General features: G+C 48.7%; 1 protein-coding gene across 1 annotated transcript in view; it reads right to left on the reverse strand.

The window, feature by feature from the left end:
- Positions 1-5783: 5783 nt before the first annotated feature.
- LOC137304932 (zinc-binding protein A33-like) overlaps positions 5784-24676 on the reverse strand; it is a 32268-nt gene continuing 13375 nt past the window's right edge. The window contains exons 5-6 of the mRNA XM_067973717.1: positions 11104-11219; positions 5784-7232 (exon numbers count right to left, since the gene is read on the reverse strand). Coding sequence (XP_067829818.1) covers positions 6682-7232; positions 11104-11219 — 667 coding nt within the window. The 3' untranslated portion in view covers positions 5784-6681. The remainder of the gene's footprint in view (positions 7233-11103; positions 11220-24676) is intronic.

Raw genomic sequence — 24676 nt, forward strand, 5'->3', positions numbered from 1 at the left:
TCAACGAAGGGAAAAAGCTCCTTAGTATCCATCCTATCTGTGCCCCTCATAATTTTGTACACCTCAATCATGTCCCCCCTCAGCCTCCTCTGCTCCAAGGAAAACAAACCCAATCTTCCCAGTCTCTCTTCATAGCTGAAGCGCTCCAGCCCTGGTAACATCCTGGTGAATCTCCTCTGCACCCTCTCCAAAGCGATCACATCCTTCCTGTAGTGTGGCGACCAGAACTGCACACAGTACTCCAGCTGTGGCCTAACCACGGTTTTATACAGCTCCATCATAACCTCCTTGCTCTTATATTCTATGCCTCGGCTAATAAAGGGAAGTACCCCATATGCCTTCTTTACCACCTTATCTACCTGTTCCGCCGCCTTCAGGGATCTGTGAACTTGCACACCAAGATCCCTCTGACCCTCTGTCTTGCCTCGGGTCCTCCCATTCATTGTGTATTCCCTTGCCTTGTTAGTCCCTCCAAAGTGCATCACCTCGCACTTTTCCGGGTTAAATTCCATTTGCCACTGTTCCGCCCATCTGACCAACCCATCTATATCGTCCTGCAGACTGAGGCTATCCTCCTCGCTATTTACCACCCTACCAATTTTTGTATCATCAGCGAACTTACTGATCATACCTTTTACATTCATATCCAAGTCATTAATGTAGACCACAAACAGCAAGGGACCCAGCACCGATCCCTGTGATACCCCACTGGCCACAGGCTTCCAGTCACAAAAACAACCTTCGACCATCACCCTCTGCCTTCTGCCACTAAGCCAGTTTTGTATCCAAAGTGCCAAGGCACCCTGGATTCCATGGGCTCGTACCTTCTTGACCAGTCTCCTGTGGGGGACTTTATCGAAGGCCTTACTGAAATCCATGTATACCACATCCACTGCATTACCCTCATCCACACGCCTAGTCACCCCCTCAAAAAATTCAATCAAATTAGTCAGACATGATCTTCCCTTGACAAAGCCATGTTGACTATCCCTGATTAATCCTTGCTTCTCCAAGTGGTTCCTTCACTCCAAGCCCCGCCCCCTCAGTCTGATCGACAGTCCCCGGGCTCCTTCACTCCCAGCCCTGCCCCCTCAGTCTGATCGACAGTCCCCGGGCTCCTTCACTCCCAGCCCCCGCCCCCTCAGTCTGATCGACAGTCCCCGGGCTCCTTCACTCCCAGCCCTGCCCCCTCGTCTGATGGACAGTCCCCGGGCTCCTTCACTCCCAGCCCCACCCCCTCGTCTCATCGACAGTCCGCGGGTTTCTTTGCTCCCAGCCCCGCCCTCTCAGTCTGATTGACAGTCCCCGGGCTCCTTAACTCCCAGCCCCGCCCTCTCAGCCTGATTGACAGTCCCCGGGTGTCGAAGCCCTGCTTTCCCTGTCCTGCGAGTTTTTACTGGGACAGTTTAGAGGGAGCTTTACTCTGCATCTATCCCATAAGACCATAAGAGATAGGAGCAGGAGTAGGCCATTCGGCCCCTCGAGCCTGCTCCGCCATTTAATGAGATCATGGCTGATCTGATTTTTCCCTCAACTCCACTTTCCCGCCCTTTCCCCAGATCCTTTGACTGCCTTGTTGATCAAAAATGTGTCTCACTCAGCCTTGAATGTATTCAATGACTCGGCCTCCACAGCTTTTTAGGATTAAGAATTCCAAAGATTCATGACCCTTTGGGAGAAGAAATTCCTCCTCATTTCCGTCTTAAACGGGCGACACCGTATTCTGAGACATTGACCCCCAGTTTTAGATGCCCCCACGAGGGGTAACATCCTCTCAGCATCTACCCTATCGAGTCCCCTCAGAATTTTGTATGTTTCATAAGATCTCCTCTCATTCTTCTAAACTCCAATGAGTATGGAGCAAACCCGTTCAATCTTTTCTCATAAGACAACCCTTCCATCTCTGGAATCAACCTAGTGAAGCTTCTCTGAACTGCCTCCAAAGCAATTATGTCCTTCCTTAAATAAGGGTACCAGAACTGCATGCAGTACTCCAGGTGTGGTCTCACCAGCACCCTGTACAGTTGTAGCATGACTTCCCTGCTTTTATACTTCACCCCCCTAGAAATAAAGGCCAATATTCAGTTTGGCTTCCAGATTACCTGCTGCACCTGTATGTTGACTTTTTTTGTCTCATGTACGAGGACACCCAGATCCCTCTGTACCGCAGCACTTTGTAGTATTTCTCCATTCAAATAATATTTTGCTTTTTTATCTTTCCTCCCAAAGTGAATGACTTCACATTTTCCCACATTATGTTCCTTCTGCCAAATCTTTGCCCATTCGGTTAACCTGTCAAGATCCCTTTGCAGACACTTTGTGTCCTCATCGCAACTTGCTTTCCCACCTATCTTTGCATCATCAGCAAATTTGGCCACAAGACACTCTGTTTCTTCATCCAAGTCATTGATATATATTGTAAATAGTTAAGGCCCCAGCACTGATCCCTGCGGCACCCCACTAGTTACTCATTGCTGTTTTGAAAACGACCCTTTTATCCCAACTCTTTGTTTTCTGTAAGTAAGCCAATCCTCTATCCATGCCAGTATATTACCTGCAACACCATGAACTCTTATCTTGTGCAGTAATCTTTTATGAGGCACCTTATTGAATGCCTTTTGGAAAACCCAATATACTGCATCCATTGGTTCCCCTTTATCCACTCTGCCTGTTACTCCCTCAAAGAACTCTAATAAATTTGTCAGACATGATTTCCCCTTCATAAAACCATGTTGAATCTCCTTCATTGTATTTTGAGTCTCCACATGTCCTGCGACTACTTCCTTATGAATGGATTCTCGCATTTTCCGAATGACAGGTGTTCGGCTGACTGAGCTATAGTCACCTGCTTTCTGTAACACCCTTCTTGAATAAGGGTGTTACGTTTGCGGTTTTCCAATCCACTGGGACCTTTCCAGAATCTAGTGAATTCTGGAAGATTACAATCAATCACAACGAACCCGTGCTGTGCCTGACCTGGGACTGTTTTTTTAGAGCAGTGTTGGCAGATCTCTGGGGGCCGATTGACTCAGTGCCGTCTGGTTGGGGAGTGATGTGTGTTTTGGGATAAGATCAAATAAATGCAAAGAAAAAGAAGAAAAGAAAGAAACGGGTAAATAATTTAGGTACCTCTGAAGAAGGCATTTAATCTCCTGAAAAAGAAAATGAATGAAAACATAACTTTAACATTGTGCCATCACAGTGCGGTCAGTGACCATAATCTGCATCGTCACTTGCTAATTACGTGTATAATTTCAATATACTTTTCGGCCAAGAAAACAGGGATTTTTTATTCTGAATTTAGCTCGTGGTGTAATTCACCTGGGAGGACTTCATGTTCAACGTGAAAATGTTTTTCATTTCCCAGCACCGAGAACACTCCACTCGATGGATACTGGGAGACACCAGCAGAGGGAGGTGGATAAAGGTGAGACTGAGTACAGTGATACTGAAATACACCGGGTGATAATGTTTGAGGTGCTTGAGGTGTTGGTATCGGTGGTCCAGGTCTGGTCCATTGTCCGATGCTCCGCCACCACAATCATCCGAGTCATCGTCCACTTTGTCTGGAGTTCCAAGATAGACAGCGTCCACTGGGAAACCATGTCCAAGACCCCAGACAAAAGGGTGAAAGGGCATCAACAACGCTGCCCTAATCCTGATGGCCACCTTTCTGCGTGACTGCCCCAGGATTTGGGTGGAGCCCCATTATGCAAACACCAAGTGTCACTACGTGCTCAGTTTCTACCTGTCCACCACACTGACAAGATTAAGTTCCCTGGCCCTCCCTGTGCGTTCTTTCCTGCACGCACAGAATCTCCGCGCCACTGCGAGCTGTCATCGATGCTGCAGTGGGAATGAGACCGTTGCCCAAATTGGACTGCCCCTTCACACAGAGAGTGTGGAGAGAGATGCGTTGGTATTTGTCTCAGATCATCGCCAACCGCTCGGTAACAAAGGAATCTGTGCTCTACAGGCTGTTCCCCAGGACGCAAACAGAGACAGATATCAACTGCTGCTGGAAGACGAGCAACTCAGTGAAGGAGGCCCTTTGGTCTGCCCAAAACCTGCTGGTCTTCCAGCTCAAGCACGACCGAGTACTGCCGATTGGCACACTCCAAAGTCCGTGCTTTGGAACGAACTGAAGTGAGGTGCGCTCCACGCAAAGGCTCCATGGGGAAAGGCCACCGTGTAAGGCCATCCCACCTTGTATTGTACACCATATATTAGGAGATATGTACTGTGCTTGAATTGTAATATTGAGATCATTTGTGAACGATCTGTATTGTATTGTTTTGTATTGTATGCTTTCGAATTGTTTTTTTTATATTGTATCTTTAAATTCTATGAAATAAAGTATATCTTGAATTTTTTTAATAAAAGGCTGTCTGTACCTTTAAAAACTATGTCTAACTGCACAAGTATTTGGAATATATTGTAGGACGGTGTGATTGTTTCTGTACCTTTAAATTCTCAGACTCACTGCACAGTTATTTCAAGTGTATTGAAGGGTGATGTGTGAGGGAGGAGGGTCTGTGAGGTGATGTGTGTGAGAGGAGGGTCTGTGAGGTGATGTGTGTGAGAGGAGGGTCTGTGAGGTGATGTGTGTGGGAGGAGGGTCTGTGAGGTGATGTGTGTGGGAGGAGGGTCTGTGAGGTGATGTGTGTGGGAGGAGGGTCTGTGAGGTGATGTGTGTGGGAGGAGGGTCTGTGAGGTGATGTGTGAGGGAGGAGGGTCTGTGAGGTGATGTGTGTGGGAGGAGGGTCTGTGAGGTGATGTGTGTGGGAGGAGGGTCTGTGAGGTGATGTGTGTGGGAGGAGGGTCTGTGAGGTGATGTGTGAGGGAGGAGGGTCTGTGAGGTGATGTGTGTGGGAGGAGGGTCTGTGAGGTGATGTGTGTGGGAGGAGGGTCTGTGAGGTGATGTGTGTGGGAGGAGGGTCTGTGAGGTGATGTGTGTGGGAGGAGGGTCTGTGAGGTGATGTGTGAGGGAGGAGGGTCTGTGAGGTGATGTGTGTGGGAGGAGGGTCTGTGAGGTGATGTGGGAGCAGCGCCTTTGTGCAGGGTGAGGATTGCACTCTTTATTTTCTCTCTCCCCTCTTTCTTTCTCTTCCTTTCCTCTCCTTCCTTTCACTCTCTTTTCATTCCTCTTATTTCTTACTCTTTCTTTCTGCCTCCAGCTCCATTGTCTGTATCCTCTTTTAAAGCGTTTCATTCCCTCATCCTATTTCCCTTGCCTTGCCCCTCTCTCGCGTTCCCTTTTTCATCTCTCTGTTTTCACTTTCTCGCTCTCTCTTTTCTCTTTCTCTCTCTTTTCTTGCTTCCCTCTTTCATTCTTTTTTCATCATCTCTCATTCATTTTTCTCTCTATTTACACTTTCTCGCTCTCTCCTTTATTTCTCTCTCTCTCTTTCCTTTCTCTCCTCTTTATCCGGCGAGAATAGTATGGGAGAGGGTTCCCACCACGGTCCAGGAATCGCAATCCCCCGGGGTAAATCTCCCTCACTGTGACCTGACCCCCATGGTATCATTCCCCCCCCCCCCCCACCGCGCTCTCCCTGCCATCACCCCTGTAGTGCACTGGACATTACAATATACAGGACCTTGCAATGCACCAGATGTTACTTCACTGGTGGTGTTCAGGCAGCTTCAAGAATCCAAACTGGTGGCCCTTGTGGAGAAATGGAGACATATTTTTGAGTATTTGGGATTTTAACTTTTATTTCCCAAGCTCTTCCAAAGGGCAGGCTATTGACAACATATAGTCATGGCCACTAAATTTATTAACGTGACATAGTTGATACAATAAAATGAGAATATTAACATTTGGTATTGAGTTACAAAAAAGGTAAGTAAAGAGCATGCATTACCACTTGTTCTGATCAGCTGCTTTCCAATCGAATAAACACAGAGCTTCGCTCACACTGAGAGTGTTCTCTGCTTAATCGATTGTCAGGCTCGTGGTAGCAAGATCAGTCATATCAAAGTGATTGCAAGAGTATCAACTCCTCAATATTCTCGCTGGAACAATGACAGAAACGAAATATATCTGGAAAGTTACATTTCTGTGCAGTTATGGACATTGCCATGAAATTAGTCCCAGTGACACTTGGAAACACCCAAGGGAACTAAAACAAGATTTCAAGATAATTACAGGTGAGGAAGGCCTTTCTGCCCATCTTGATCCATCCATCCAGACAGATCTTAACATCACCCCATTGTAGCATCAAATTGTTTCTGAAATGATTCCAGGGTTCTTGTCTCCATCGCTCTATCTGGAACCTCACTCCACAAGATGATGACACTTTGGGGTGGAAACAAGGTGGTAGTACCCCCAAAAATGGTGGGCAGAGACAGAGGAGAATTAAAACTTGGGCAATGCTCCGTCAGTGCTGCACTGAAGTGTCAGCCTGGATTATGTGCTCAAGTCTGTGGGGCGAAAGAGAGGCAGGAGGGTTCCATGGGAGTACGAATAATTGGATGGCTCTTTCAAAGAGCAGCCACAGGCACGATGGATTGAATGGCCTCCTGCGCTGCACGGTTCGAAATGAGGCTGGTTTGTAATTTAAATGGGATTATCACCTGACTCGGGACTATCCGCACCACCTGTGACTGAGGCCGACGCCCAGCAGTTTGCAGCTGGCAGGAGGCAGGTCGGCGGTGTGGAATTATGGGATGGACATGTTAGTGACCTTTAACCCCGCGGATTGTCAGCGGTGCTGAGTTTCTCCCGTCCTCATTCAGTCCTGGACTGAAGATCGGAAAGATTCTCTCAGTGAAAGTGTGGGTGAAAGTGTGGAGATGGGACATGTTGTCCGCATTGTAAAATGACACCTGTCCTCCCTCATAGTCCAGGTGCACCCCGATCATCCGGGGCTTCACACTCGGGGTGAGGGGGGTCCGTGAGGGGGAGGTGGCGGCAAAATAACCAGTTCCAGGATTCAGCCGCACAGTCCAGTATCCGGTCTCAGGTCTCGGGTCGATGATCACTTTCCTGTTAACAGACACACGGGCCACTCCCACTCTCCACCAAGTCTTGTTCCCCACCTCCACCTCCCAGTAGTGTCTCCCTGATGTGAATCCCTCCGATCCCAGGACACAGGCCACACAATCAAACCTCTCCGGGGTGTCAGGGATCGGCTGCCGTTTCTCTCCGTCTCTCACACTGGTCCGGTCCTCAGATACGATGAGCCGGGGATGGGCTGTATTCGGATCCAGAGTCAGAGAGGCTGGAGCTGGGGGAAGGTTAAAATAACACAGTCAGTGAGTGAGTTTCTTGCTGTGATTTATTCAAACACTTTCCTGTTTAAAGTGCCCACTCGGGAAGTTCCCGGGACCTCTGGTGTTTTTAAAGGGTTCCAGGTTCTGTGATTGGAATCTGCTCCCACCCGGGGGTAGACGCTCCTGGGGCCGCTCTGACTTCCAAACCCAGTGAGAGCTGAGCGGGGACCGGGCGCACCTTGTGTTTTATTTTTGTCTTTCTTCAGCCCCTGACGCCCTGCTTCGACACCGACCCGCCACAAGGAACCCAGCGCCCCCTTGCCCTTCCCACTCCCCACCCCAACCCGAGTCCCATGTGGTTCTCAGCTCCTGCAGAGTGACCCTCGGGCCTGTAGAAATAAACAAGGAACCGGCACCAAGAGGCTCCGACGTGACTTGGAGCACAATCTCGGCCCGGAGATGTTACCCCTGATATCCCACATCACCAATCAGCTCGATTAACGAGGGAAGATGGGGTGTGGAGGCGGAAATAGGATACCAGAAGGAAAGAAAATGAAGAAAGGGTGAAAGAAGTAAAAAGTAAGGAGGGGAACCGCTGCAGAAGAGAAGAAAGAACCGAGAGAGAGTGGAGGGGAACTAAACTCATCAGAGGGAATGGGAACCACAACAGATGCCGCAGAGGGCGGGGCGGAAAGAGCGCTCGCGGGGCAAACAGTGAGGAAGGGAGAGAGTAAAGAGTGCAAGGGGAAAATTAGAAAAGCAAGGGGATAAAGAAGCTGCGGTCCACAACTCGATGTGTCCAACAGCCTGACTCGGAACTCGAGATATACTGGAACAACCGGGCAGTCTCAGATTCAGAGAAACCCGCCCCCGTAATAGAAAAAAACACCCTGGACACAACAAATCGACATCATCCTGAATACAGTCCATCAACAAAATTATATCCAGGAATCTCAACAGACTCCAACACAAAATCAGCCAAAACAAAACGGATCTACATAAAAGGAGAGGTGGGAGTGTCATTTCTACAGGAGACCCTCCTCACCATATGTGAACTGCTGCAGCCTCAGAACAGGGCAAGGACATCATTGCTTGTGGATGTCAAGGTAACGGTGGCACTGAACTTTAATGGCTTTGGATCCATTCAGGTCTCTGCTGGCGATATTCTTGACAGAGAGAAGCAGAATGACCAAGCACGAGTGTGTGCCGCATTGCAGGCTTCCCCATGGTGCAGGGTGTCTTTGACTGCACGCATATAGCCATGTGTGTTCCATATCTCAACTCAGCCATCGTTATGAGCAGAAGGGGTTCGACTCCCTCAATTTGCAGCTGGTATGTGACCGCACGCAGTGCATCATGCAGCTCAATGCAGTCATGACGCCTCCATTGTGCTGCAGTCCAATCTACCAAATACCTTTGAACCGGCTCCATAAATCAATGGCTGGCTACAGGGTGACAATCGCTATCCCTTCATGAGGTGGCTTGTGATTCCGTTCAGTCACGCATGCACGCGCACAGACCGGCCTACAATGAGAGCCATGCAGCCACATGAAATGTCATTGTGCAAACCACAGGAATCTTATAGCAACGTTTCCGCTGCCTGGACCATTCTGGAGGAGCCCTGCATTACTCAGCTGAGCGGGTGTCTAGATACGTCGTGTTATGTTGCATGCTGCAAAAACTCGCCCTTATGAAGGAACAGCCCTTGCCACCGCCTATCCACCAACTCCCTGAGCCAGAGGCAGAGGAGGAGGAGGGCGAGGAGGAAGTGGAGGAAGAGGAAGTGTCAAGAGCAACAAAATGCACAGGCCCTGTCTGCCAGGGCTCTTCATGCTCACCTTATTCAAGAGCGATATCTGTAACCTCATTGACAACTCCCAAGTCACCAACAGTCCTACACTCCTCACATTTCCTCTCCCTCATGACCATCAAATCGCCCTCCACGTGACTGCACATTGCTTCCTCCCACAGCTTAAAGCGTAAATAAAAACCACCACCAACTGCGACTTCCAAACAAACATTTATCAGATTGCAGATTAACTCAAGTATAAAACCATTCACCTTTGTGAATTCCGTCAGTGCCTTTCATTCGTCTGCCTTTGCCCTTCCTGGTGCTTCTACGAGATGCACCCCTGTGGCTGGAGCATGGGTGGTGGAAGGTTGCTGACCTTCAATTGAGGTGCATACAGAGGAAAAATCGGAGCAGCTGTGGACCAGGAGGGTCCGGATTTGACTGCACCATCTGGACATGGAATGCAGCAGTCTAGCCTGGCAGGCTGACAGGCAACAGCAAGGGCACTAACAGAGAGGCAGGGCTGGGAGCAGCAAAACTGTCATCCTGAGAGAGGACAGCAAGTTCGACTGCCATGGCGCCACTGCCAGTCGAATGGGGCGGCACCTCAGCAATCGTGGTGATCAACTGAAGAGCAGATGGATGGAGTGCTGTGATGCCGTGGAAGCCCCGTTCCACAGTGGTACCTTCCGGCGAGCGGGCACCTGTGGTATCCGTTCACCCCGCCCCGGCTCCTGTGAACTTGTGCCCATTGTCTCAGCACGTGCCGATCCCTGCTCTAATCTAGTCTCTACACTAAACGTGGTGTCAGTATCTCAGCTGGTGGATGCGAGTGTCAGCTCAAGAGCTGGTGTGGCTTCATTATCCTGTCTTTCTCATCCTCCACCTCAGATAGTGCCGGCTCAAGTCTTGCTTATCTGCAATGAAAAAAGGAGACGGGTTGAGCTGTGGAGCGGTGAGAGGAGCAAGTAAGACGTGCGTGCTGACACCACCGACAGCACATTAGTCAGAAAATATTGTGGGATGTGGGAAACGAAAAGTAGAAGTAGGTATGTCGAGAACCTCTTCGTTGGGACCTCCAGCGCGCCACTTGCCATCGCCACAGCAATGGCCCGCCCAATTATCCAAAGCACAGTCACCTCCAGAGGAGTGAGGACATGCAGGAGTGTTGATACTCCCTGAGGTCTTTCACACTGCCCGCTGATATGCGCCATCTTCTGTTGCAAGACAGAGAGAAGAATGTCAGTGAGTGTCCTGTAAGAAGTTTGGGTGATGTGCCTGTCATGGGTGAAGAACTGCCGGTAAATGTGACCTGTGAGTGGTGGGTGTGTGGATTGAAAGTGTGGTGTTATGTGAGGGTGAGATGCAGCATGCGAATTGCAGCATTGTGTACAGATGGGCAGCGTTTGTTGGTGGGTGGGTGACGGGGGTGGGGGGTGGGTGTCATCTTGGAGCAGTGTTGTGATTGATAGGATGTGTCACTTGACACTTGCATTCACTCACCTTGACCACTTGTGTCAAATCATTGAACTTCTTATGGCACTGCACCCACGTGCGTGGTGCAATGCTCCTGGCATTCACCTCCACCGCCACTTCCTCCCTCTGCCTCCGCAGTTGGTGTCTGGAGGGTCTCCTGCCGCCGTGCAGGTACAGGATGGCTCTCCGTTCGTCCACTTACTCAGCCAGGGCCTCCACTGAGCTGTCGGAGAACCTCGATAAATTCTCTCTTGCCGGTCTACTCGTTCTAATTTTTATCCTCCACTGCTTGCATTTGCAGTGCACTTCCCCTTTAAGAAGTGGAGGCGGCCTTGAACTTGTGCTGGCCACGCCCCATATTGAGCCTCCTGGTGGCTGCACCCTCTCGCCAAGGATAGCGCTGGCCGCAGGTACAAATAATGGAAATGAGCCTGAAGCATGAATCTCGCCTGATGCCTGCATCGGAAACAGCGGGCGCGGGTTAATCGCACACCGCGACCGTCGCGCCCGAATTCGGGCGTTCGCGAATTTAACCCCCACTCTCTTTGATATAATCTGATTCGTTATAATAAGAAATGAGTTGCAAATCAGCACAAAGAATCATCTCGGACTTTTACCGGGTTTGATGGCATCAATCATTTCTCTCCACACTGTGTACTGTAAAGGGCCGTTGAATTTTTCGATCGACAGGGCGCCATCTGCTAATGACAGTAATTGACCATCCTCGCTAATCCTGCAAATATTCAATAGTTGGTTATAAATTGATCATAAACACCTTTCTGAATTATTTTACCAAACTGTGCAGAGTTTCAGTAAAGAACATGTCCTACCTCCTCTTCTGACAAATTTTCTCCTGAAATAAATAAAACACAAATCTAAGTTGACAGACACTGACCATCTATATCCGGACAGCAGAATTAGCCCAAATTGTGATAATCTGTTAATAATTCTGAATTCTCACTGCTGCCGGCACACAGATTGAAAGATGACATTACAAAAAGGTACAGAAGCATCGTAGAAAGTGCAAAAAGTTCCATGTCCGATATATTTGAAAGCCGGACAGAAGAAATTACACCCAAATTATTAAATGCTTCTCATAGAAACAGGGTATGGCTGAAAAATCGTATTTGTTTCAGACGATGGAAATCAGCATCAGTCCCCCTCACAGACACAGTGACTCTCACACCCACCGGACCAGACACACCCACACACTCACACAATGTAACTGTAACTGCATTGCAATATGAGTTTCAGGAGAATATTAAACTCGTGGGCAACACGGAAATAATTACAAGCTAAATATCAAGATCAGGGCAAATCATTCCCGGGGTGGTTGCTGGTATTCCAGGGATTCTGTAGACATTGTGTGAGGCCGATTAGTTCGGTGACAATAACAGATCCGCCTCGGAATTGACAAAAAATCGATCGATTTACAACAGTCCCGAATTATCTGGAAATTCTGCATTTACTTCAAAATTCTTGCCCATCATTTTGTGAATGTGAACATTCACTGAACTAAACTGAAATATAATCCTCACCTTCAGAAATATCACTCCGTCTTTTTCCTCTATCTGGTTTTGGAACTTTGAGAGCTTTTCCTGAATAGAATTTAAATTCTCTTGAATTTCTCGAAGATTTTCCTCCATTGTTTCTAGAATCCTCTCCTCTTCTTCCCTGAGATCTCTGATTAAACGCTGCTCTTTCTCACTGAGAATCTGGTGCATTTTAGCGAACTCGGATGTGATGCGGGTCTGCAGACTGCTCGACTGTTCCTACAAAATGAAATGTGAAAAATAATAATGTACCGCGATAAAGGAACAAAACTAATCGAGTTCGCAGAGAATCAGCTCAGGGAGACCTCACCCTAACTTTGGAAATCTGCTGCTTCTGTTTCAGTTCAGTTTCCAGAACCGCCGTTTTCTTGTCTGTGAGAGAATCTAAGGAAGATTTCAGCTGATCCTGGGATTGGGATCAAAAAATCACAGAATGAATGTGTTCGACCATGAAAATGTGATCAAATAATCAGGTGATCAAATCTGTTCCCTTTTACCTTGTAGATTTCAACAGCTTCTTTAATCGGCATGAAGCGGTGGTCTCTGTGTTCCCGCGCATCTCTACAAGTGTAACAGATCAGTTTCTTTTCAGTTTCACAAAACAGCTTCAGTTCTTCCTGATGTTCCTCACAGTGAAGTTTACTTTCCTTCTCTTCCGGATTCAGGTTTAATTTTCGAGCTTTCTCGGCCAGATTCGCTAAGGCCCGATTGGCCCTGAAGTTTCTTTCCGGAAACTCCTCTCTACATTCCGGGCAGGAGTTTGTTTCCTTCTGTTCACAACACTGTGTGATACAGGAGCGGCAGAAGTTGTGCCCACACTCCAGTATAACCGGATCAGTGAACAAATCAAGACAGATGGGACAAATTGCCTCCTCGGTCAAATACTCGGCCTGCCGTCTGGAAGCCATGTTCACACTCAGCACTTCCTGATTAACCCCGCTTTTACCTTCGTTCCTGCTTCAAACTGCTTTTACCTTCGATGTCACTAGGCTCCCGAACACCTTCAGTTCAGTGATTTCACAATGCTGGTCACTGCAATAGTCAGGGAATTATTATTATATACTCGTCTATGTCTCGTCGAATTTTACACGGGGAGATGAAAACTGGAGCAGGATTAACCACAAACAGTGTTAGAGGACGGAGAGGCAATAGTTGAACCTGGGCGGGGAGGGTGAAAGTCCAAGGAATTGGCAGTGTGGGGAGGGGAGAGATCGAGGGAGGGGGCGGAGATGGTCAGGGATCGAGATTCCACTGCACTTTGCTCCTGACCGAACTCGCTGACGACTACAAACCCTCTGGTGAATCACTGTGTAAGATTTAGATCCATAAACTGAACTATGCTAATGCTTGTAGCCGCTCACCCTAAAAGACAAAGTGCCATAAATGTCAAGGAGCTGTCTGGAAGCTGTGATCAGTTTCAGTCCTTCCTGATTCAAACTGCTGGTGTCATGTTTCTGTTGGTGGATCCAGCCCCGGTTCCCAGTCTGAGATCACTCCAGAGTCCCTGCAAGTGCTCTTCACATCTGGATGAAATTGTATCACATTTATAAAGAGAAAAGACATTCGATGAAGTTTGGGTGTGCACCCATCATCAGACTGAGAGACAAACGGGTATTTTAGTCAGTCTGGGAAACGGAGAGGGAAAAAGGAGGAGGGGAGAGGTGAGATCAACGCTCATTTGAAAGAAATTGTTCTGTTGCATGGATCGCAGGCTCGGGCTCAGGATTGGTGTCAGCCTCGCCCACCTTGTCTGTTTTGCCGGCCTGTGATTCGGGCAGCTCCTGCGGACGAGCCCCATCTCCTCACAGGCGGGGCACCGGACACCCTCCGATATCCAGAGGACGCGGTGGGCCGTCCCCTCGTGACTCACATAAAAGCCACCCTGGGTTTCCTCCTCCCGGGCCGGCTGGACGCAGGTCTATTGCCGGAAGTATTGGACCTGACGGAGGTTCGTCTCCCTGAGGCCGAGCGGGATCGGTGCAACATCTGTCCTCACCTCTCCCAGTTGATTCTGAAGGAGGAGGAGCTCGTTGGGGGATCAATGGCGGGATGTTTGATGAAACGATCCTCTGCCTCCCGGCTTGGAGAGGATCCACCAGCTTGAATCTCCCGACCACCGTGAGCTCCTTATTGAGGGCCAGGAACACAGCCCGCTCCGACCTCAGGAAGAACACGGCCTTCCCGGACATTGCTGAGGCGGCGACTATGACTGAGTGGCTGACAACCCCAGGCATGGTCTTCACACAGGCTTCAATGGGCATGTTGGGCTGAGTGTAGCTCTTGACCCCATTCTGTTTCGTAAAGAGCCGAAAAGGTGCGGGGGCAGCAGGAGCAGCTGCGGAGGCCACGCACGCGTACGTCCGGCTTGTAGCCGGCACCGGCGAAGGTGAAGTCGCCCGATGAAAAATGGGAGCTGCAGATGAGAATGCCCACGTGGCAAAGGAGCAGAATGCAAAATGGTTAGGCAAGGGTTAATTAGTTGGTAGCTGAGGTGGGCCGAGAGGCCCGCCCCCCTTCTAGGCCATATGTTTGCGTAATCAGCAGGCCTGCATTGTCTTATCAATGTGGAAGTCTTTGATGTGATTCAGGATCTGGTCTGAGTGTCTCCATGTTTATGGCAAATCAATAGAGGTAACGAGCTTAGCCAGTTTGAAAGACATTCCAAGTTAGGAGATAAGGAACAGAAGGGACAGGAAAGAACATTCCAAGTTGGAAGATAAGGAGGTATCCCCTTTGATGTCTAATTGCAGCATGATCAGCATATGGACTATCTATGATTGGCCGGCAATAATATAACCCCGCATGGCAACCTATGCCCAGCTTATGATTGGTGTTGACCCTTGTGTTAACGATGTTCCAACCCCTACTGATCTGTATAAAGGTGTGAACTTCTGTATGTGTCTTTGTCTTCTTATTCTGTCAGGGTCATCCGGACTCTCTCAGGAGTCTGAATCGAAGCTGCAGACTGAGTCCTGCTATTAAAGTTGTGTTGAACTTTAAAGGTGTATTCGACTCAGTGTTTGCTGAACCAGACTGAGGGGAGAAAAAGAATCCGGTTCATCATTTGGTGGCCCGTACGGAGATCTCAACGGTCGTTCACCGAGAGTTCGCGGAGTAAGAGGCGGATTTGTCTTGGACACGGAGGAAGGAGAGAGCGCGCCCGGTGTGAGTAAACCTTTCTTTACTATATCGGCTTTCCTGAATCTGTTAAGTCTGACGACGAATCGTCCAATCGCTAACACTCGTGTGGCTTCCATACGAGATTCAGGTCAGCCTGACGAATACACAATGATAGCAGGAAGAGGTCAGTGGTCAGATATCACTGAGGGTCAGTACATGTACTGAGGGAGTAACTTGTAAGCGGTAGGTCAGTGATCGAACTATCACTGAGGGTCAGTGATCAAATTATCACTGAGATTTAAAGTTCGAGTTCCTGGTGATTGGATATAAACCGGAACTTCGAGTCAGTGATTAAATTATCACTGAGAGTTAGAGTTCGAGTTCCTGGTGATTGGGTATAAACAGGAACTTCGAGTCCCTGGGGATTGGGTATGAATCGGAACTGATTGCTTGTGCTGATCGACTAAGGAAGGAAGTGCCTGTCTCAACGCGCAGCCTTAGACCGGTTGTTAAGAGGGGGAATCCCCCACGCGAAGGTCAGGACCCTGAAGTGGGCGTAGAGACCAAAGGCACTTAGGATTGTGAGGCACAAGGAGTCAGGTCCATCCTTGAATTCTGTTCGAATACGGTTGTATTAATAAGTTGACTAGGATAAAGGAAAACGGGACATAGAATGGGTAATTGTCAGGACATCACTGCAGAACCGGGAAGTGCCTTACAGACTTTGTGTGAAAATATCCGGACAAGGCAAAACAATTTAGACAATTGTCAGGCAGACTGAATAAAAAACTGGGGAATGTCAACTGGCCATTGGGAGGAACTAAAGACCTGGATACTGCCATAAAAGCACAGGAATTAATTTGGAAAAGTAATAGAGGCAAACCAGTCAAAGGGTTAATTGCTTTATGGAGACAGTACTGTCAAGAAATAAAAGAAGCTTCGTTATTAGCAAGTTGGCAGGATAACGCGTTGAAGTTAGGGATAGGACTCACTGAAGGAGGGGTAGTCAAGTCTGTAGAAGTCCTAAAAGGAGAATATGCTCATGGAAAACGCTCTAAACAGGAGTCTGAAAAGACTTCGGGCGAGCCCAAAACAGTTGAGAAAAGTGAATTATGTAATCCAATGATTGGCCTTGCCTTGGCTGGGGGAGACGATGATGATTTGGATGAGTGGAATTATAGGCCCCACGTAGCTCCCCAGGGTCCCAGTGCCCCTCCTGAGTACAGTAACATCGATTCTTCAGTGCCTACGGGACCGACTGTTCAAACCCCTGTGACACGACAGGACATACTCCAGTAGATATAGGGAATAGATATGCTGATCAGGAAGCTAAGGAAGCGTCCCAGACACAGAGGGTGGTTGTCCCTAGAATGGTGAGTCAGATTAAAAGCTAAAACCAGAGCAAGTCTCCCTCTGAAAAGCCAATGCCAACCATCCAAGACGTCATTAACTTACAGGAGGACGCTGCTGACTGTGATAAACAATTGTGGAAACAACTTGGTTGTACTTATGACTGTGTATCTAAATTGTGGGTTACCCCTGCGGGGCAGACCTGAATGTCAGATGAATTAGCAGTATGGGTTATTGAATGTGTACACTTTGCAACTCATTGTGGTGCCAAAGCTGCTAGTGATACGCTGCTGGCCACTTGGTGGCATCCTAGGTTGCAAGCATTAGCCCAGTGCATCAGCAGTCATTGTCTCGTTTGTCAACAACACAACCCTGGGAAGGGAGTGCCTTGCGAATGTGGAAATACCCCTTTGCCAGAAGGTCCCTTTGAGACCCTCCAGATGGACTACATTGAGTTGGAAAGATGTCAGGGTTATAAATATGTTCTAGTTATTGTTGATGTATTTAGTAAATGGATAGAGGCCTATCCGACAACGGATAACAAAGCCTCCACTGTTGTAAAGGTTCTGATGAAAGAGATCATCCCTAGATACGGAATCCCAAATCAAGTGAGTTCAGATAACGGCCCTCATTTTGTGGGTCAGGTGAACAAGGAATTCTGCACCCAGATGGGCATTAAACAGCAGCTACATTGTGCTTACAGACCACAGGCCGCTGGATTGGTTGAGCGTGCTAATCAGACTTTGAAAAATAAACTGGCTGAACTGCAGGCAGAGACTGGTACTACTTGGCTCAAACTTCTTCCTGTAGCCTTATTTCAGATACGTACTACTCCGGCTGGGGTAGCGCGATTAAGTCCTGCTGAAATTATATATGGTAGACCCCTCAAGACCCCGTGGAATCAAAACGTTCCGAAAACCATCCACTTTCACCACATGACGACAGAAATGACTAACTATATTTTGTCATTAACTAAGGCATTGAGAAGCCTCCACTCTCGGGTACGAGCGGCCTACGTCGAACTTCCTCCTATAGCCAGTCCATCTAAAATCGAACCTGGAACGTATGTGTTAATCAGGAATTGGACAAGGAAAGGACTGGAACCTCGTTGGGAGGGACCCTATCAGGTTCTACTCACCACCCCTACCGCTGTGAAGGTAGAGGGGAAGAGTGCTTGGGTTCACCTCCACCACTGTAAAACTATCAGTCCCACGTCTCAAATTTAAAATGCTAACTTCTCTCTTCTTCTAAGAAATCTTACCTATACAGGTATCTTGACCAGCCATGAAAGTCTTCCCTTGGATTTTCTGCCTTGAACTCTTGCTGACCCTGAGAGTAACCAAAAGGAGAACATGTCGACGGGACCAGCCTAAGCGCATACATCACCTATGCCAAGGAGACGTACTTCGGTGCAACGATAACGACCCAGACGGATTCGGAAGGTGGAACATCACCCGGATAGACGGATGTGCCGGGCTCCTGAGGCAGCCCCACCGCTCGATAGAGTTAGAAATATCGCAGGGAGGAATACCTTGTTACTGGACTGAATGTCAATTTGATTATGTCTGTCGAAGGTCTGGAGAGAGAACCCGTAAGATGTGCCAACAAGACTTAGATAGTGAACGGCACAATCGTTACTTAAAATTTAACCAAGAGAGAAAGCGTAATGGGTTAGCCCCCATGGATATTTTTGACTATCTAAGATTAGAGGGTTCTCTGCCACAAAGACGTAAGAGAGATCTCCAACTCCAAAAGCGCGAACTGCACGTTAACACCTTCCTGTACATGAGTTATGTGTATGCCAAACGGCAAGGTATCTCTAGCTGTTGGATGTGTTCCCACATCCCTAACCATTCCAAGGGAGGTATCCCTTTAAGGCCGATTCCCTTTACGTCCCATGAATCCGCGGAATGGGTCATAAGACGAAACCATTCGGGAAATGCGATAAGAACCCCGGAAACAATAGAATGGGCATCAGCGGGGTATAGCCTTAATGAGTTTAGAGGATGGTACCAGCCTAATTACAATCGAGCCCATAAGCCCCCGTTTCTGCTCTTGACCAACACGTCTAGACCAAACGGGACGGTATGTTGGAATAAGAATGCCCCAAATAATGGCCTTTTATGGGACAAAGTAATTATAGCACCACCCACTATTGGCTACCGCCCATAGTCAACCTGACGACCCAGGGCATGTTCCAGGGCCAGTGGGCCCCAACGCTTAATAAAACCAATGGGTTGCCGTGTAATCACCTTGACTCTCAGCCTTTTATATATATGGCTAATGAGGGAAATTTAACTGCATATAATGGTACGTATTTTATATGCGGCCATAAGGCATACCCATGGTTGCCTCAGAACTGGATCTATTTAGGATATGTAGTACCATATGTTTATCACTTGCCTTCCCTAGCGGATCACCACCATTACAGGCCAAAAAGGGCAATTACAGAAACGGAGCGGTATTTCGCTATTTTGTTTCCTGGATATGGGGTAGCCAGGACAATCAAGGAAATTCGGCAGTTGGCTTCGGTATTAGAAGAAGTAGCCAATGAAACTGCAGTAGCACTGAAGGATATTAATGCAGAAATGATAGCCATTCGGACAGTGGCCTTGCAGAATCGCATGGCTCCAGACTACCTGTTTGCCGCAAAAGGGGGAACATGTGCACTGATTGGATCAGAATGCTGCACCTACATACCAGATAACTCAGAAAATATAACTAATCTGACTGAGCATATACAGAAAGCCGTAACAAAACTACACCAAACCCTGGGAGAAGTTTGGTTAGAATGGCTTTTCAGTGGCTCATGGGGATCGTACTTGATGCACGGATTAGTTATGCTAATTGTAGCAATACTTACTTGTGGCCTGATCGTTGCTTGCGTCAAAATCTGCTGTAAGGTAGCAATGGAACAAATTCGAATATGAGACTCTGCTCAGGCAGAACTGCTGAGTGAGCAAAAATTAGTTATCAAGGAATGATATAAGGGGAGGACGAGAATGCCAACGTGGAAAAGGAGCGGAATGCAAAATGGTTAGGCAAGGGTTAATTAGTTGGTAGCTGGGGTGGGTAGAGAGCCCCCCCCCTTCTAGGCCATATGTTTGCGTAGTCAGCATGCCTGCATTGCCTTATCAATGTGGAAGTCTTTGATGTGATTCAGGATCTGGTCTGAGTGTCTCCATGTTTATGGCAAATCAACAGAGGTAACGAGCTTAGCCAGGTTGAAAGACATTCCAAGTTAGGAGATAAGGAACAGAAGGGACAGGAAAGAACATTCCAAGTTCGAAGATAAGGAGGTATCCCCTTTAATGTCTCATTGCAGCATGATCATCACATTTTTTTTTATTCGTTCATGGGATGTGGGCGTCGCTGGCGAGGCCGGCATTTGTTGCCCATCCCTAATTGCCCTCGAGAAGGTGGTGTTGAGCCGCCTTCTTGAACCGCTGCAGTCCGTGTGTTGCCGGTTCTCCCACAGTGCTGTTAGGAAGGGAGTTCCAGGATTTTGATCCAGTGACAATGAAGGAACGGCAATATATTTCCAAGTCGGGATGGTGTGTGACATGGAGGGGAACGTGCAGGTGGTGTTGTTCCCATGTGCCTGCTGCTCTTGTCCTAGGTGGTAGAGGTCGCGGGTTTGGGAGGTGCTGTCGAAGAAGCCTTGGCGAGTTGCTGCAGTGCATCCTGTGGATGGTACACACTGCAGCCACAGTGCGCCAGTGGTGAAGGGAGTGAATGTTTAGTGTGGTGGATGGGGTGCCAATCAAGCGGGCTGCTTTATCTTGGATGGTGTCGAGCTTCTTGAGTGTTGTTGGAGCTCCACTCATCCAGGCAAGTGGAGAGTATTCCATCACACTCCTGACTTGTGCCTTGTAGATGGTGGAAAGGCTTTGGGGAGTCAGGAGGTGAGTCACTCGCCGCAGAATACCCAGCCTCTGACCTGCTCTCGTAGCCACAGTATTTATATGGCTGGTCCAGTTAAGTTTCTGGTCAATGGCGACCCCCAGGATGTTGATGGTGGGGGATTCGGTGATGGTAATGCCGTTGAATGTCAGGGGGAGTTGGTTAGACTCTCTCTTGTTGGAGATGGTCATTGCCTGGCACTTATCTGGCGCGAATGTTACTTGCCATTTATGAGCCCAAGCCTGGATGTTGTCCAGGTCTTGCTGCATGCAGGCTCGAACTGCTTCATTATTTGAGGGGTTGCGAATGGAACTGAACACTGTGCAGTCATCAGCGAACATACCCATTTCTGACCTTATGATGGAGGGAAGGTCATTGATGAAGCAGCTGAAGATGGTTGGGCCTGGGACACTGCCCTGAGGAACTCCTGCAGCAATGTCCTGGGGCTGAGATGATTGGCTTCCAACAACCACTACCATCTTCCTTTGTGCTAGGTATGACTCCAGCCATTGGAGAGTTTTCCCCCTGATTCCCATTGACTTCAATTTTACTAGGGCTCCTTTGTGCCACACTCGGTCAAATGCTGCCTTGATGTCAAGGGCAGTCACTCTCACCTCACCTCCGGAATTCAGCTCTTTTGTCCATGTTTGGACCAACGCTGTAATGAGGTCTGGAGCCGAGTGGTCCTGGCGGAACCCAAACTGAGCATCGGTGAGCAGGTTATTGGTAAGTAAGTGCCGCTTGATAGCACTGTCGATGACACCTTCCATCACTTTGCTGATGATTGAGAGTAGACTGATGGGGCGGTAATTGGCCGGATTGGATTTGTCCTGCTTTTTGTGGACAGGACATACCTAGGCAATTGTCCACATTGTCGGGTAGATGCCAGTGTTGTAGCTGTACTGGAACAGCTCGGCTAGAGTCGCAGCTAGTTCTGGAGCACAAGTCTTCAGCACTACAGCTGGGATGTTTTCGGGGCCCATAGTCTTTGCTGTATCCAGTGCACTCAGCCGTTTCTTGATATCACGTGGAGTGAATCGAATTGGCCGAAGACTGGCTTCTGTGATGGTGGGGATATCGGGAGGAGGCCGAAATGGGTCATCCACTCGACACTTCTGGCTGAAGAAGGTTGCAAACGCTTCAGCCTTGTCTTTTGCACTCACGTGCTGGACTCCACCATCATTGAGGATGGGGATGTTTGCAGAGCCTCCTCCTCCCGTTAGTTGTTTAATTGCCCACCACCATTTACGACTGGATGTGGCAGGACTGCAGAGCTTTGATCTGATCCGTTGGTTGTGGAATCGCTTAGCTCTTTCTATAGCATGTTGCTTCCGCTGTTTAGCGTGCATGTAGTCCTGAGTTGTAGCTTCACCAGGTTGGCACCTCATTTTTAGGTACGCCTGGTGCTGCTCCTGGCATGCTCTTCTACACTCCTCATTGAACCAGGGTTGATCCCCTGCCTTGTTGGTAATGGTAGAGTGAGGAATATGCCGGGCCATGAGGTTACAGATTGTGGTGGAATACAATTCTGCTGCTGCTGATTGCACACAGCGCCTCATGGATGCCCAGTTTTGAGCTGCTAGATCTGTTCTGAATCTATCCCATTTAGCACGGTGGCAGTGCCAAACAACACGTTGGATGGTGTCCTCAGTGCGAAGACGGGACTTCATCCCAGCGAGGACTGTGCGGTGGTCACTCCTACCAATACTGTCATCGACAGATGCATTTGCAACAGGTAGATTTGTGAGGACGAGGTCAAGTAAGTTTTTCCCTCGTGTTGGTTCGCTCACCACATGCCGCAGGCCCAGTCTAGCAGCTATGTCCTTCAGGACTCGGCCAGCTCGGTCAGTAGTGGTGCTACCGAGCCACTCTTGGTGATGGACATTGAAGTCCCCCACCCAGAGTACTTTTGTGCCCTTGCTACCCTCAGTGCTTCCTCCAAGTGGTGCTCAACATGGAGGAGGACTGATTCATCAGCTGAGGGAGGACGGTAGGTGGTAATCAGCAGGAGGTTTCCTTGCCCATGTTTGACCTGATGCCATGAGATTTAATGGGGTCCAGAGTCAATGTTGAGGACTCCCAGGGCTACTCCCTCCTGACTGTATATCACTGTACCGCCACCTCTGGTTGGTCTGTCCTGCCGGTGGGACAGGACATACCCAGGGATGGTGATGGAAGTGTTTGGGACGTTGGCTGAAAGGTATGATTCTGTGAGTATGGCTATGCCAGGCTGTTGCTTGACTAGTCTGTGGGACAGCTCTCCCAATTTTGGCACAAGTCCCCAGATGTTAGTAAGGAGGACCTTGCAGGTTCGACTGGGCTTGGTGTTTTGCCGTTGTCGTGTCCGGTGCCTAGTGGTCCGATGCCGGGTGGTCCGTCCGGTTTTATTCTTATTATGACTTTTCGTAGCGAGATTTAACAACTGAGTGGCTTGCTAGGCCATTTCAGAGGGCAATTAAGAATGAAACACATTGCTGTGGACTATCTATGATTGGCCGGCAATAATGTAACCCCGCATGGCAAGCTATGCCCAGCTTATGATTGGTGTTGACCCTTGTGTTAACGATGTTCCAACCCCTATTGATCTGCATAAAGGTGTGAACTTCTGTATGTGTCTTTGTCTTCTTATTCTGTCAGGGTCATCCGGACTCTCTCAGGAGTCTGAATCGAAGCTGCAGGCTAAGTCCTGCTATTAAAGTTGTGTTGAACTTTAAAGGTGTATTCGACTCAGTGTTTGCTGAACCAGACTGAGGGGAAAAAAAGAATCCGGTTCATCACACTCACCCCAATTATCAGGCCTGGTTTTAAAAATGGCTTTTTATAAAGGAGGCTTTAAAAGGAAACCATCTCTTCCCCCAGTTGCTAACTGGTAATGAGAGAGGGGCATTCTCACCTCTTTGAACAAAAAACAGGGGGGATCGCTCCAACGAGAGAGAAAGGGGAGGAAAGATGGGAGAGAGAGAGGGAAGGACGGAGAGAGAGGGAAGGAACTGAAGGAAGGTGGGGGAGAGAGAGGGAAGGAAAGGAGCGAAGGAGGGAGGGAGAAAGAAGGAAGGAATGGAAAGAAGGAGGGGGAGAGAGAAGAAAGGAAAGGAGTGAAGGAGGGAGACTGTAGGGGTTGGGTTGCTGCAGAAGTGGGAAAAACATTGGGTTTCGTTGCGGTGCACTCGACTGATGATGTTCCTCCCCTTCTTGATGGGGGGAGGGGAGGTGTGGGGGGTGGGGGTGGGGGGAAGAGACGTCTTCACCCAGACAGCTGGAACTGCCGAGGCTCAGTGCTCCACAAAGTGTTCTTTGCAAAAATGCATCAACCAGGCAGCTCCAGCTCTCCTGGACCAGGCAATGGGGGTGTTTACATCAAGTTTTGTTCTTAATCAATCAATCAATCAGCCCCTTGTTGTTCCGGCCTTGTCCAGTGACACAGATGATTGACATTCCCCGGGCTCCATCGCTCACAGCCTCGCCACCTCAGTCTGATTCACAGTTCCCGGGCTCACATGCTCATAGCCCCGCCACCTCAGTATGAATGACAGTTCCCGGGCTCCATCGCTCCCAGCCCCTCCGATTGGCGCTCTTAAAGCGTTACCGCAATCTGCCACTCAGGGGATGAATGACCGCAATCTGCAGCTCAGGTGATTAATGACCGCAATCCGGTGCTGACGGACCTGTGTGTTTACAGCATTTCCTCTCTCCCTTTCACCTTAACTGTGGGAATGAAGGCCATTGTCTCTGTGGCTCATACAAACCAGTGTCACCTGAAGCCTGGGCTTCCAAGTGGTGTTGTCACTGGGAACAGCAGCTCTTGGAGAGAAAGCCCATCTGCTCAGTGTTTAATTACAAACAGAGAGAGAGAGCAACCTCATTGCTCACTCAGTCAGATTATCAGGGATGTGCCTCACACATAGCAACAAGAGAAAAGGGCAAGAAACTAACTCCAATTTATCTTCAGAGTCTGTTCAAGCAGTCATCTGTTCTTAAAGTCTGAAAACATTTATTCGTTTTTAAAGAACCAACGAGAAATCGCTGACTCCAGCATCTACAGAGAGATTCCCGACAACGTTCATATCACGTTCATGGCCAACCAGTGATGTGCTGTCAGATCCTGGGATACTTCCATTCCCACCCGTGGTGTCAGACACTTCCACCCACTCCCCCCGCCAGAAAACACAGTCCACTCCCAAGCTCTGCAAGACTCCCGGTTCTGCCTCTGCGGTGCTGCCAAAGGGAAGGATTCCCTGAGGACCTATTCTCCCAATTCCCCATT

This window comes from Heptranchias perlo, chromosome 39, assembly GCF_035084215.1.
Source record: "Heptranchias perlo isolate sHepPer1 chromosome 39, sHepPer1.hap1, whole genome shotgun sequence".
NCBI lineage: Eukaryota > Metazoa > Chordata > Chondrichthyes > Hexanchiformes > Hexanchidae > Heptranchias > Heptranchias perlo.